The sequence below is a fragment of the Larimichthys crocea genome, chromosome XXII, assembly GCF_000972845.2.
Source record: "Larimichthys crocea isolate SSNF chromosome XXII, L_crocea_2.0, whole genome shotgun sequence".
Classification (NCBI taxonomy): domain Eukaryota; kingdom Metazoa; phylum Chordata; class Actinopteri; family Sciaenidae; genus Larimichthys; species Larimichthys crocea.
This window is the reverse complement of record NC_040032.1, coordinates 18,102,860-18,117,894: the sequence shown is the minus strand read 5'-3', so window position 1 is coordinate 18,117,894 and position 15,035 is coordinate 18,102,860. Positions and strand designations below refer to the sequence as shown.

At 40.6% G+C, this 15,035-nt stretch overlaps 1 protein-coding gene across 2 annotated transcripts; it reads right to left on the bottom strand.

Moving 5' to 3' along the window:
- Nucleotides 1-2,046: 2,046 nt before the first annotated feature.
- On the bottom strand, nucleotides 2,047-14,237 carry apbb3 (amyloid beta (A4) precursor protein-binding, family B, member 3). Of its 2 annotated transcripts, XM_010751132.3 has the most exons (13): nucleotides 14,052-14,237; nucleotides 9,350-9,513; nucleotides 9,055-9,113; nucleotides 8,889-8,937; nucleotides 8,363-8,512; nucleotides 7,769-7,896; nucleotides 7,409-7,414; nucleotides 7,137-7,251; nucleotides 6,797-6,878; nucleotides 6,628-6,711; nucleotides 6,318-6,433; nucleotides 6,046-6,225; nucleotides 2,047-5,167 (listed from the first exon to the last, which is right to left on the bottom strand). In XM_010751132.3, exons 1-13 carry the CDS (start codon nucleotides 14,098-14,100, stop codon nucleotides 4,907-4,909), a joined length of 1,443 nt encoding a protein of 480 aa, XP_010749434.1. In that variant the 5' UTR covers nucleotides 14,101-14,237; the 3' UTR covers nucleotides 2,047-4,906. The 2 variants fall into 2 exon arrangements, with proteins under 2 accessions (XP_010749434.1, XP_019124939.1); XM_019269394.2 differs by lacking the exon at nucleotides 7,409-7,414.
- Nucleotides 14,238-15,035: the final 798 nt, after the last annotated feature.

Here is a 15,035-nt window from a genome sequence, read left to right as displayed (position 1 = left end):
CCACAGAAGAGGAGCCTGATAGCTGAAAGCTCTGGCTCCCAATCTACTTTTGGAAACTATAGGAACCACAAGGAACCCAGCGTCCTGAGAGCGCAGTGTTCTAGAGGGGTAGTAAGGTATTATGAGCTCTTTTAGATAAGATGGTGCCTGACCATGAAGAGCTTTGTAAGTAAGGAGAAGAATTTTAAATTCTATTCTAGATTTAATAGGTAGCCAATGCAAGGAAGCCAAAATGGGAGAGATGTGATCTCTGATCTTGGTTCCTGTCAGAACACGTGCAGCAGCATTCTGAATTAACTGCAAAGTCCTAAGAGACTTATTAGAGCAGCCTGATAACAAAGAGTTACAATAGTCCAGCCTTGAAGTAACAAATGCGTGGACTAGTTTTTCTGCATCCGCCTGAGAGACAATGCGTCTGATTTTAGCGATGTTACGTAAGTGGAAGAATGCAGTCCTCGAAATTTGTTTTATGTGGACGTTAAAGGACAAATCCTGATCAAAAACAACTCCAAGATTCTTTACAGTGGAGCTGGAGGCCAGGGTGATCCCATCTAAAGTAACTAAGTCTCTAGAAAGAGAGTTTCTGAGGTGTTTGGGTCCAATTACAAGAACTTCAGTTTTGTCTGAATTTAACATCAAAAAATTGTAGGTCATCCAACTTTTTATATCCTTAAGGCATGCTTGGAGTTTAGTTAACTGATTGGTTGCATCAGGCTTGATCGATAAATATAATTGGGTGTCGTCAGCATAACAATGAAAATTGATAGAGTGATTCCTAATAATGTTCCCTAAAGGAAGCATATATAAACTGAATAGAAGTGGTCCAAGTACAGAACCTTGTGGGACTCCATGACAAACTTTGGTCTGCATGGAGGATTCATCATTGACGTGAACAAACTGAGATCGATCTAAAAAGTACGATTTAAACCAGCTTAGGGCGGTTCCTTTGATGCCAATTCGATGTTCCAGTCTCTGTAAAAGAATTTGATGGTCAATGGTGTCAAATGCAGCACTAAGATCTAACAGGACAAGTACAGAGATGAGTCCTTTGTCTGATGCCATTAGGAGGTCATTTGTAACTTTGACTAATGCGGTCTCTGTGCTATGATGCACTCTAAATCCTGACTGAAAGTCCTCAAATAGACTATTGTTATGGAGAAAGTCACACAGCTGATTAGCTACAGCTTTCTCAAGTATCTTAGACAGAAAGGGAAGGTTTGATATCGGTCTGTAGTTGGCTAAGACCTCTGGGTCTAGAGTGGGCTTTTTAAGAAGAGGTTTAATTACAGCTACCTTAAAGGACTGTGGTACATATCCTGATAATAAAGACAGATTAATCATATCCAATAACGAATTACTAACTACAGGTAAAACATCCTTGAGCAACCTGGTTGGGATGGAGTCTAAGAGACAGGATGACGGCTTAGCTGCAGAAATGATTAAAGTTATTTGATGAAGGTCGATGGGAGAAAAACAGTCTAAATACATATCAGGTTTTACAGCTGTTTCCAAACTCACCAGTCATGTGGCAGTGTTCTTCATGTCTTTGTGTACACTGCATATAAGGGTCAGGACAAGATCACCCATTTCCTAAAGACTGGGATAATTAGGAGGCCAGGACTGTGTTACCACGAATGCTACTACTACGTGCCTTACTACAGACTCCAAGTCCAAAGTCAAAGCTATTAGAAATGGAAAATCAACAAACTAGTCCAACACCAAGTCGAAAGTCAAAGCGAGCGTTACTGCAAATCATGTCAAATATATTGTATATATATTGGGATATTGTGCTTTTAGCTGGACAACATTAGCCTGCTAATTCATCCAGACTCTTGGGGCTGATCTGGCTGTGAATTGTCTGTCTTGTTATTCTATGTTAAGACAGACTCTGCCCCTTCAGCAGCAATATGGCATGTCGCCATCTTGTTTTTTTTCGTCCTATATTTAAATGATGGAAGTGTGGATTACTCTGGCAGATCATCACAACATCATCATGTTATTGATCACTCAGATGAACAAACAACAGCAGACGTAGAACATGTTTATTTGTTTATTTGACCTTCTTGGGTTTTTTTTATACATGACATCATTGGTTTGTCTTGTGCCTTGTGTGTTTACTGTAGATATACAGACACTACATCGAGCTGCAGACTGTTTCTAGAAGACTTTTAGGACTCAAACCTCTCACTGATATTTCCTACTGACATTAAACACACTAAAGCTTCTATCTACAGGTGCTTCAGCCAATCAGGAGGCAGATGGACCGTCACTGTCACTTTATATTATATATGTTTATAGTAAGTTATATATTTGTCAACATCTCTTCCAACTGTACATTCAATAACATGATGCTATCAGACATGTTTACACGTTGACATATCTGAATGATGACAACATTCACTTTTCAATGACTTTCCATGCTGTCATTTGTGCCTGACATGCAAACCGCAAGTCAAAGTGTCAAACAGTTTCTAACTTTTTAAATAAAATAACAATTAAATTAATGTATATCCGTGTGTGGTGTGTTTACTGACCAGTTCAGGAGGCGTTTATAAGTTCTCACTGTTGCAGGTCACATACTGTTGGACTGTTCCTTTAATGTTGTTTGGCTCGTGGTCTCTTTATCTGCCAATCAAACACATCTTCATCTCTTTCTTGTTTCTTTGTGTTTTTAAAAACGTTTTTCTTCTCTTTCAGTCTTATTTAATCTTTTTTTATCTAAAGTACTTTGGATAGTTTATGTATGAAATATGTATCATGCCACTGTTAAAGGTTCAATATGTAACATTCTGAAATATTTCTCTTTTTTTTTATTGTAAAGTGTGAACAAAGTTTTAATGTAACTTTTAAATTTTGAAAATTTAGCCCTTCCACAACATTCTTGTCTATAGTCTGTGGGCTAATTTCTATGTAAAAGATGTGACGTATGCTTCATCACCGCTTCCTTTACAGTGCCGACAGTGTGCAACACTAGCAAACATTAGCTTAGAAATGGAGTCTGCTAATGTCAACAAATGACCGGCACCTACTGCAAAACTATGTCCAAAAGTCAACGCTAAAGCTTACTATAAATCATGTGAAATATATTACTGCTAACATGGACAAATAAGCCAATTCATCCAAACTCCTGGGACTGATCTGGCCGTAAACTGGCTGACTTGCCATTTGCAGGTTACTTTGTCATCTGACATTGCAGCTGGCTGATTTATCTTATAGATTGATGCTTGCTAACGTTATCACTAGCCAAACACTGTCTGATATGTTATTTATTTCATTTCTAAATTACTTCACCAGCTAACATGATCCATGATACTAACTTATGTAGTAAGACAAATGGTGTAGATTTTAGCAAACAAGAAATGTAATGGTGCAAAGGTGAAACTAACTATTTCTACGAAGCTAATGGCCCAAATAAAATATAGGAACATTACAGATAGTAGCATTATTCTAAATGGGATTTTCATTCATTTTCCAGCAATCAGACTTATGTATGCCACTTTTGTCTGAAGACCAGGATGATGCGAGCAACAGAATGATGACTGCAGTCCACTTAATGGCCAAAGGCATCACTACTAACAAGAGTTTTCTGAATGTTACATAGAGAACCTTTAAGACAAAAAAAGAAATGTAATTTCCAGAAGAAAATTCATAATTTATGAGCATTACAGTTGTGATATTTTAAGAAGAAAGTTTTTTTCCTGAAAAGTCTCTTTTCTCCTGATGTTATGCCTTTATTCTATAAATCTCAGCTATGATACTGAAATGTTTTGTATAAACAAACATGTTAACTTGTAGAGAACTGTTCGGTTCAGCCTCCCTCCTTAGAAAATCTGGCAAACACCATCTTGTGTTGTAATGGAGCATTAAAACAGCTGTAACCATAGAAAACTTCTTACCTCCCTACTGGCCATCCCATGAAATGTGAACATGGAAGAAGAAACAGATTTAGTTAATAAACATTACAAGAGTATTTTTAAGACTAATTTCTGTGTTTGTTCTTCTGCCCTCTGATGGACAGAATCACTTGCTGCAGCTTTAAAACCTTTAATATTTCTCTACATATAAAGCTTGAAGCAAATACATACAGGATACATATCTGACACGGACATCCAGTGTCTCTCTATCTTATCTCTAAGTTTCAGTTGTTTTAAGGGGAAATTTAAGGGGAAGCCAGGGTTCAGAATGATCGTCGTCACATGAAAGTGAAGGTTGGGAAAGTATCACAGTTGATTCTCTATTTATAAGATTTGATAATTTTACCTTTTCCCAATATCCTTTTTGTCATTTAAATATTCAATCTTCTTTTTAACATTCAATTATGACCCGATTATCCTGAGTAGTTTAATATAATAATAGTTGATATGTCTGTGTCTTAGTTTGTGGTAAAACGATGTCCACAGCTCTGTTCGTCTGTCAGTATTGACAGGTAACAGGTGTTGACAGGTAACAGGTGAGGAGGTGTTGGTGGATGAGCCAGTCCAACAGTCTTATACTGATAGATGGCTGCTTTGATCCACTCGTGTGTTTTGTTTGCAGATCCAGGTCCAATAGTTGTTCCTGATCTGGTCCTTCACAGCCTGTTTGATCCATTCATGTTGTTCAACCTCAAGCTAGGCAACTAGCAGCTAAGCCAATGGTGTTGCAGCAACAGGTGAGATGAACATCATGACAATGAACTCAAACAGGTAAATTTCTGCCCCAAAAAAACAACTGTGGTCTTCAGGGCGTCGCTGGTGATGTGAAGGCGGCAGAATCAGCCGTCGGACCACCAGAGCCATGCACACATAGAGTTCAGCCAATCACATGTTGGTTTGGAAACACTGTCATGGTCTTGGCGAACACATTTTAGTCCTGTAGGATTGATGGTCTCTGCTGTTACATGTCTCTGATGGTCCAAGCCCCGTCATTAGGAGGTGGCGGTCTGTTTGTTCCGGAAAGTTTCGAAGAATGCCATCATCCCCTTCCTCACGTTGCTACTGCTGCCATTGCCCTTGGTTATCCTAGACGTCATCATGGTGCCACTGCTTCCACCATGGTGATGTGATGTGAGAGGAGGAAAGGCAGCACCGTCCATCGAGTTGGCTCGTTTGACCTTTGACGGGGTCGCACGCCATGACTTTGTCCTCGGAGGAGGAGTCTGAGCCACCAGACATTTCTGATACTGGACCTGATCAAGAGAAAAGGAATGTTACAGGAAATAAAAACATGATGTCAGCGAGGGGCGCAACATTCATTTTCAACCTTAAAAGACCTGTAATATACCCTTTAATAATGATGGAATCAAAGTATTTTAATGGAATTGTTATTGGGATTATTTCTGGGTAAATTACCCCAAACCAAGTAAGCAAATGTGTGCATGCGAGACAGACATTGATCATCATATGACATACCATAGATAGACCAGAAGAAACTTATCTAGTAAGCTAGTGTAACCATTTCTACTGAAACAAAGCAAATACCAAGCAACTGTTTTGAGTGTGTAGCACAAAGCATGCATGGCTGTAGGCACTGACATCTTTCATTTAATGCTATCCACACAAACACCTCAAACGAATGCCAAGATTCCAGATTCCAGCAATTTAACTCCTATAACTGTGCAACCAAAACTCACTGAACAAACCATTAAAGAACAATAAAAACAAACTTCTGTTTGTATGTTTAAAACCAAAACTAATGACTATTCATATTTCACTGCCCTCTTCCACCAACATGGAACCGCCTCAGTTCCAGTTTATGCACCGAATTTTGGACCATTTTGAGAATTTCAACCAAAAATAAGCTTGTTTTGAACCTGAAAAAATAGTTTTCAACTGAAACACATAGATAGCAGGTTTAATTAAATTGTCATTTAACACAATGTGCTTAGCCAGTAATTGCACATTGGTAACATAGGTTTGTAGTCTGTTCTTAAGTTTAGGAGTTTGTGGCAGCTGTAGGACAGGTTAGCATTACTTAAATTTAAATGTAAATGTAAATTTATTAAAAAACATAGAATTTAAACAAGTGTCACGAGCTGACGCGCTATGTTCAGGTGTTGTTACTCACCATACATGCAGCCTGGACGGCCTCAGAGAGGTGTCCTGCATCTGGTTCACACCAGAACACGTGACACTCGAATCGTTGCGTGCCACCATCAACAATGACAGCAAAGGTGTGGCTATCATGGCCGACGCCCAGAAAGGTGAGGAAACGTACCTGGCAGTCCCAGAAAGGCTCCTCCCCTTCCTGTCAGGATCCAATCAGATGGATGAAACAGAGTGAGTCGTGGTGACCTTTGACCTGATGTATGAACACAGATCGAATGATGGTGATGTTACCTCTCCCTTCCAGAAGGACAGAATGTTATCAGTGACGTGGATGACGATCGGCTCCCACTCGTCTCTGTCTGTTGAGTTCATGATGCTTTCTATTGCTCGGTTTAACACCTCCATACCTGTCACACAAACACACCAACAATTTCAAGTTACTATCTTTTTGATGCTGGTTGACTTGGTGACACCTGGTGGTTACCATCATTTGCCCAGGAAAAGATGACTTGGGACTTGCTTGAGACATGACTAAAATTACATGTCTGCTTTTTACAGATGAGAGTAATATTGACGTGTTCAGGTGTAACAGGAGTCCTACCCATCGCTCTGGACACCGGCAGGTTACCGATGTACTGGACCTGGAACTTCTGTACCTGCTGCCGAACCGCATCCAGAAACTCCACTAAAACACAATAAACAAGGAGGAATCAGCAGAGAACCAATCAGAGAGCGGCAGGTGATGTCGGAGAACAGAACAGGCAGGTCACCTTGTCTGGGCAGGTCTTCAGGTGAGATGCTATCCATCGTGAGAGATCGAGATGGCCTCATCAGTGTCTTTTCTGACATCATCTACTGACACATAAAAGAGTTAAAACACATCTGTTCAAAAGTGTTTGTTCTGTTCACACTCAAACCAACAACACATACGTCACATATCCTGTCTCTAGTTCTCTCCACTGGTTCCTACGTAAATATTTAAAAGCACCTCACAGGTAAAGGATATAGCACGTGGATCAAGCTCATACCAATAATACCTGTATAACTTGTGTCTACTGCTAATTGGCTACATGGTAAACATGAGAGTATATGAGCTGTAGACTCACTGACCTTGGAGCACATCTCATGCAAGGCCGTGGCGATGGCTTTGGCCGGAGCATTGCAGCGAAACACGTGACACTTCAGCACACAGCTGTCTTTATCATCGGCCACAAAGGCAAAGTCCCTGAACACACCACACACACAGTGGATTGGTCATATCGTTGTGATCGACCAGCTAACGGACCGATGACCATATGCTCAGCAGGTGAAATCAATAAATGACCCTAACATATAGAGGAGGTTGTGAAGATGGGTCTAGAGGTAAAGGTAGAGTGTTTTACCTGTCCCTGCCCAGGTGGAGGGGTGAGGGTGGGGCGTGTTAAAAAAACAGAGAGAGCGAGAGTGTTAGCGCAAACAAACAGGGAGACCAGCTAAAAGGTGAGTTTGATGTTTTGCATGCCAAAACATCAAACCCAGAGTGTCTTTAGCCTAGCTTAGCACAAAGACTGAAAGCAGGGGGAACTGTTAGCCGAGCTACTTCAGAAGAGAAAAAAAATCAACCTTCAGACAAAAGCAGTGCAGCTGGTTTGCAATAAATTCTCTTTGAAAACATATTGTGAATCTGATATCTGATAAATCAATCCTGCTACGGGACTGATCACAAATCAAAAATCGAGCCAGCTGCTCTCTGATTGGCTCACCTGCCATTGTTGCAGCCCACCCCCCAGACCCGGATGTTGATGATTGGCTGGCAGTGCAGAGGGGTGTGGTCTAAAGGGTCCAACAGGGTCAGAGTGTCTTTCTTCAGAACCAGCATCATCTCCCGACCCTGTAGACAGACAGTGTGAACAGTTTCAAACAAGATTGTAAAAGTCTACACAAGTTTTAACCAAATCCTGGTGGTCTATCCAATCTAAACCGGTTTAAACCAAATCATGACAATCTGAATGAGTTTAAACCAGATCTTAATCATCTAAGCCAGTTAAACCCAGATTCCAACAGTCTAAATCTATCTAAAATAGATCACAATAGCCTGAATCAGTTTAAACCAGATTTTGATGGCCTAAACCAGTTAAATCAAGATACAGATAGTTTGGACTAATTTAACCAGATCCCAATATTCTAAACCAGTTCAAAACAAAATCTGATACCCTGAACCAGTTTGAACCAGATTCTGATAGTCTAAAAGCAAAAACATTTTAAATTTAGTAGAAACTTAAACACATTCTGGATTACAGTGTGATAAATTCAGATCACAGACAGACAGACAGGAAAAGGTTGAGAAGGCGTCTCACCTCCCCCCAGGCCCCTGGCCTGTCTCTCTGCTCGGGGCTGCTGCAGTGAGACAGTTGCTGGATGACATTACTGACAGCAAGACTGCTGCGACCAGGAGACAGGTCCTCCTCTTCCACCTCCAGCCAGCCCAGAGACCGCACAGCAAAACACTGACAGACAGGGGTTAGACAGGGAGAAAGAGAGAGAGAAATGATGAGATTAAGCGGTCAGTGAGTTGCTTCGTGACAAATAGAAAAACCAGAACACAGAGAGACAAGCAGAGAGAGCCACAGATTAAATCAGATTAAGACTGTACAAAACTGTGGTAGAGAGACAGATTAGACTAGATTAGAACACCGACATTGAGTGAACTAACCTAACATCATATTATTATTATTATTATTGTTGCTGTTGTTGTTGTTGCTGTTGTTGTTGTTAATTCCCCTGACATCACAGACTGTCTCAGCCTGACTTCACACTCAGACCTGAAGAGGTCTTGCTGTGCAGGGTTGTATGCCGCTGTGTGCATATAAGCACTATTATTACCTTTGAGTTGGGGTCATGGTTGGTGAGATAATCTTCATGCCACGAAGACCTGAGAGAAAAAAACAAAATTCATAAATTCATATAACCTTTGCAGACACTGTGTGTGTGTGTGTGTGTGTGTGTGTGTGTGCATGTGTGCATGTGTGTGTGTGGGCCGATATATTACCTGGCCTCAGGTGGTTCGTCTGTCTCTCTGTTGGAGTTCTGCTGTCCAGCCTCCTCCTGCTGCGATACAGCACCACAGAAGAAGACAATACATCAGACAAACCAAATGAGTTAAGTCCACTACACTGAACTAACTGAGGTCATCTGGACTAACTGGGGTTGTTAGGACTAACTAAGGTTTGGACTCATTTGGACCATCTGGGGCCATTGGAACCAAATGATGTTTGGACCATCTGGGGTTATTAGGACCAACTGTGGTCATTTGGACTCCCACGGTTTAGTGAAGAGGGTCTAACCTGTGTGTCGAGCAGTTGTGGTGTCTCACTGAGGCGTGGGTGTTGCCACTGGGTGGCGCCAGTGGGGACATGCCAGTAGTAGGTTCCTGTTGAGTCTTTGATGGTTCTCCAGCCTGAGGGAAGGTCTGGATCCAGCAGCAGGTTCTGGTCTGTCCAGATGTTGTCTGCACATACATATAAAACAAAATCATTATATAACCCAGAAGCCCAGCAAGTGACCCCAACAGGCTGCTGTGTTCATTACAGCCACAATGGTCCTGACAAAACTGGGCTCTGAGTGGAGAGTTTAGCTACAGTACTTAGAGCTAGTAGTAGTTGCTAGTTAGACTAGAGGCAAATACAGACACAGATGAACTTTTCTCTGACACATTCTGTTTTGATTATGCTGAGAAAACTGCTTTCATAGCTTCACATCCAAAGTGATTTAATCTCAACAGTTCAATTGTGTTAAATGCTTACACTTCAACTGCCGTCATCTGACAATCATTGACATTTACTCTTCAATGAACAGCTCAAAAACTCCAGCTGACATTTCGACCCCTGTCTCAACTCTGGAGATTCAACTTCAACTGAGATTTCAACTGCTCTCATTTCCACATGGATTGAAATTTATTAATTTAGGTGCTTTTATCACTTCATTAACACTTCACTTGCTTTCAGTCTCTACACATCAGCAGACAATTTAACCAAATTTTACTTGTCAACTGACACTTCAACTATCTCCGGATCTTCAGCTTGGACTGCCCTTAGCAACATTTCCATTGCTTTCAGTGCCTACTTTTTCTGCTTACATACAAACTGACACTTTAACAGCCAACAGGGCTTAGACTTGAAATTATGTGTTTTCAACTTCAACTGACACTAAAGCTGCTTTCAGTGCTTCAACGTAGATTGCCAACAACACAAACAAACAATGTTTGCACCAGTGATTTTCAGTGTCACCAAGGATACTTCAATTTCCTGCAGAAAAGGTATTCTTTGATTGTCTAAGTTTGAAACTGATGTTGCTGGAAAACCATTTTTTGATCTGTGGTGTAATATTCAGATGAACGTTAATTCAAAAGTCCTGTGTATGATTCATTCTTAAACCCAAAAGTCTACCAGCGAAATACTCGACTTGTTGTTAAAGACAGGTGGATGCAGTGATCACATATGGAACCAGCCTTTGTCCAATCAGGTGACAGTCTGAAGTGGTGTGAGACAAGCTGATTGGTCAGAAGACGTCAGTCATGCAGCTAAATTTAGCACAACTGAGATTCACTTCTGATAATAATAAAAATAGCATCTCGGCAGTAATATACTGTCTGGAAATCAATTCTCTCCTCTCATTGAGCTCTGTGCTTTAAGTCTATATCAGTTCACATGTTGTTAAGCAGTCTCTGTTAAAAGTTAGACAACTATCACTGGAACAAAACTTAAAAACGTGAAGGCTTATCAGAGAGATGCAGCATCTTTTTTTCTCTGATTTCTAGGTGAATTTCTGGAGGTTTATACTGCATGGACATCAGAGATAATGATGTCCTCAGGAAGTGGAAGTCATACATCCCCACAGTGGACTGTAAATCTATATATAACTATGTAATATACTGCAGAGGGAGGACTCTTTACAGCCCTTCTGGTTTGCACAGTGGACTAACCTATAATCAGTTTTTAACAGATAGTGTTGTATCATGTTGTCGTGTTCCTGATGTCGTCCATCTGGTACAAAATGTACAAGACGACAAAGTGATCTGAGGTCGAACTGCTGTACAGGAAACAATTTGAATAATTAATAAACCTTTAGAGGCACAAAATACTGAGTCAGCTGATTGAGAGACAACGATATGACTGGAAGACGTTACGGGAGGGGCGCACTGGTCAATATAACAGAATAAACCACAGTCAGCAGTTAGAACAAACCACAGCTCAGAGTGCTGTTCAAATGATATCACACATTCACATCACATCTTTACCTAAATGGGAAAAAAAAGTTTAGAGGTTTGGAAAGAGATCATAATATTTACATAGAAACAAAATAAAACTCAGCAATACACAGCAAATCATCAGGTAGAATGTAGCTTAATTATTTTACTTCTAATTCACATTAGATGTGAAAACATCAGGAGAGGAGTGAGAGGCCGGATACAAACCAAGGTTTTGTTGAGTTTTATTTGGTTTCTGTCAAATTTGAATGAAGTGTTGTGATGTTATAACCAAAAATGATTTTTCCATTTTCACAAAAAGATCAGTCTCTGTAGGATCCTTTCCATAATGTTCTCAGACACTTATATTAACAAACTGAGCCTGTCAGTGGCAAAAACAAACTTTTTTTGGATGAACTTTAACGGTGCACAATCGTTCACACTGATTATGCTGATTATGCTGCAGTCCATTTCACTAGGCCAAATTCATTGTACACTTGGTCTGTGAGGTCCAGGTTGCAAAATACTGAAGTTAACCTTTGACAGCCAAACGCCGGACCTAATTGCAGCCGTTCAAGTCAGTGTTTAAATTTTCAAAATAAAACACCCCGTGCAAACTTCAGATCATAAAAACAGCCGAACAGAGGAAACAATTTACCTATATAGCATATTTACATATCTGGAAGAACGTAAACCAAGGAAACATTATGAAATTTAAGAATGTTAACAAAGTCTGGCGGGCAAAACACTCAAAACACTCCTGGTGGAGAACCAAATGGAGAACCAAACCAAACGGGAGGGCAGGCACAACATGGCGGAGATGTGCCCGGCGGGGTTTTGCCGCAACACCTCTACTTTTATGACTGAAACATTTGAACTCGTTGACTTGGAAACTAAAGCTGTATGTACACTTCAGTGTGCTCATTGAGATCAAACTGTCTTCATTGATTCATGATAATTCAGAACTCAGATTAAAAAACACAAAAACTGTAAAAATGGCAAACAACCAAAACAAACATTGTTTAACTATGAGGCCAAATCTCTCACCATAATCTCCTCATTATCCTCAGATATCTCTAGAAAACTGACACACTCTTCTACTATGAGTATCAGTTAATGTGTGGGAGAAGCTGTGAACACTATTTATTTATGTGGCCGCTCAACTTTGACCATCCACCTCCCAACAAGTTTAATGCAGTACAAGAATGCAGCTCTTTGTTCACCACTGAACATAATCCTGTCAGCGATTGTGTTTCCCTCCAAACATATTCGAGGTCACAGTCAGTTCAACACGTCAGGGGTCATGTTGTTCTAATAAACAGCTGATCTGTTGTTTTTCCTTTGTTTACTTTCCACTCACTATTAAACTGCAGTAAACATGAGCACACAGTGTTGGTGTATTCGGTCATTATGACCTCATGCTTACAGAGTTTGTCCTTCTCTCATGACACTGCACCACTACATCTGTGTGTGTGTGTGTGTGTGTGTGTCCTGTACTTCTATCTCAGTGAGGTCATGTTTGACCTTTTTGTGACGTCATGTGACTAGAGGGGATCCAGCAACCTATTAGAGGGTTAGAAAGCTATATTTTTCAGTGTTTTCAGCTGATTTTATAATGTGAGTCATGTTAAAAGGATCTTAAACATGTACTTGATGGCTGCATACATAATGTCATGCTAGCAGATCTGAGAAGTAACTATATAAAAACTAAACTGTTATTTCCAGCTGGGTTACGTTACCTTTGAAGGCTTCTATATAGACGATTCTGAAGCAGCTAGCTGGTTAAACTTTAGTTTGCTGCTAATGTTATTCCTAGCAAAACACTATATCAGTGGATATGTTATATATAGCTCGGCAAATTGTTTGATTTAAGCCAACAATAAATGATTTAACAGTACAAAGCAAAGGTGTAACTATCGATTGCTTTCTACTAGCCAAGAGCAATGCAGGGCAGGGGCCAACCAGCGAACTGTTACTGACCAAAGCTAAGCTGGGGTTGGTCGGCCTAGTTATTATCATGAAGCTAATGGTCCAAATGAAATATAGGAACATTACAGATAGTAACGTTATTTATTTTCCAGGATTCAGTCTTGTGTATGTCGCTTTTGGCCGATGACCAGGATGATGCGATCAACAGGATGCTGACTGCAGTTCACTGAACGGCCAAAGGTGTCACTATTACTAAGAGTAAGAGTACAGGAAAGTTTACAGGGTCATCAGGTTGGCGCGTCTCAGTATCTATTATGACAGACATCGAACAGTTTCTGCCGCCAACCTGTAAAAATGGCAACATGTGACACTCTTTACTGCTTCACTGAGAGGTTATGATTGCATGCCATGTCACTATGGCAACCAGAGAGAGGGAAACAGTATAGTATCTGAATTCACTGAATGATTCTCGAAAATACAATTTTTTAAAGTGTGATTATCCAGACAACAGACAGCGTTTGTGATATTAGTTTTATATATATATATAGATATATATATATAAAGATATAGATATATATAAAGTATCTTATAGTATCATATGGCTTTGTTTCAAACCACAACCTGCTGTGTTGAGGCAGATGAGTTTACAGCAGCAGTCTTTGGTGTTCAGACTGGAAAGCTCAGACGTAACCGGACACAACAAAACAACTACAACATGATGCTGCCAGGGCAGCAGTTACTGAGGCAACCACTCACTCACAAAGTTATGTTTTTAATGAGATGCTAATAAGACACTAATGTTAATCATGTTGATCATGATGATGATGATGGTAGCAAGTAAAGGTGTGTGTGTGTGTGTGTGTGTGTCTCACCATCATAGTTGACTATGAGGATGGCCAACATGTAATCCTTGCCCATCATGGCTCCACCCTCCAACGTGTGTGGTCCAATCAGCTGATCGCCCTCCAATACACACAAACACACACACACACACACACACACACACACACACACACAGGCCCAGATGACAGATGTTAAAGCCTCCTCCTCCTGCCTGTCTCTCTCTCTCTCACTGTCTGTCCGTCTGTCTCTGTGTCTCTCGTCCCTCCGTCCTCCCCTCTCTCAGACGACACCATCAGTGTTCTTCTTCTTTATTTTATTTCCGTCCCGGCGTTTTCTCTCTCTCTCTCTCTCTTCTCGCTTTGGTCCCTCCTCTCTCTCTCCCTCGTCCTCCCTCTCTCTTCTCTGTCTGATGAAGGATGCTGTGTTCCTCCTCCTCCTCTCTCTCTCTCTGTCTCCCTCTCCCTCCCTTTCTCTCCTCCCCCTGCTGATGTCATCACTCCCCTCCATCTCTGACTCTCTCCCTCACTCGACCTTCACTGTAAAAAACAAAAATGACATTAAAGTACATTTCCATGACAACCACCCATGTTTTAGAGTTCATGTAATAAAACTCACAGCTCTGGTTTTTGAGGTTTGTCTCCTCAGCTTTGTGTCACCTGGCCACAAACAGCATCACTGATAACAATAATGTCACAGTATACCAATGTACATCTGTGCATCACTGCAGCAAGGTGAGATGTTAAACCAGTGAAGGTTGAGTTCCCCTTTAAAGGTTCTCAAAGTAACATTTAGAAAACCATTGTTAATAGAGATACCTTTGGCCGTTAAGTGAACTGCAGTCAGCATCTTGGTCATTGGCCAAACTGACCAGACTGAACGCTGGAAAATAAATTAAAATCATATTTAGAATAATGTTACGATCTGTAATGTTACTATATTTTATTTGGAGCATTGACTCCATGATGCTAACTAGCAAATCTACTCATCAGCCAACACCAGACTCACGCTGTACA

Coding starts and splice junctions, on each gene's coding strand:
- apbb3 (XM_010751132.3), bottom strand. CDS start 14,100: ATGATGGGCAAGGATTACATGTTGGCCATCCTCATAGTCAACTATGAT. Junction 9,514..14,051: donor CCTCATAGTCAACTATGATG/GTGAGACACACA, acceptor ATGTATGTGCAG/ACAACATCTGGACAGACCAG. Junction 8,938..9,054: donor GACGAACCACCTGAGGCCAG/GTAATATATCGG, acceptor TTTTTCTCTCAG/GTCTTCGTGGCATGAAGATT.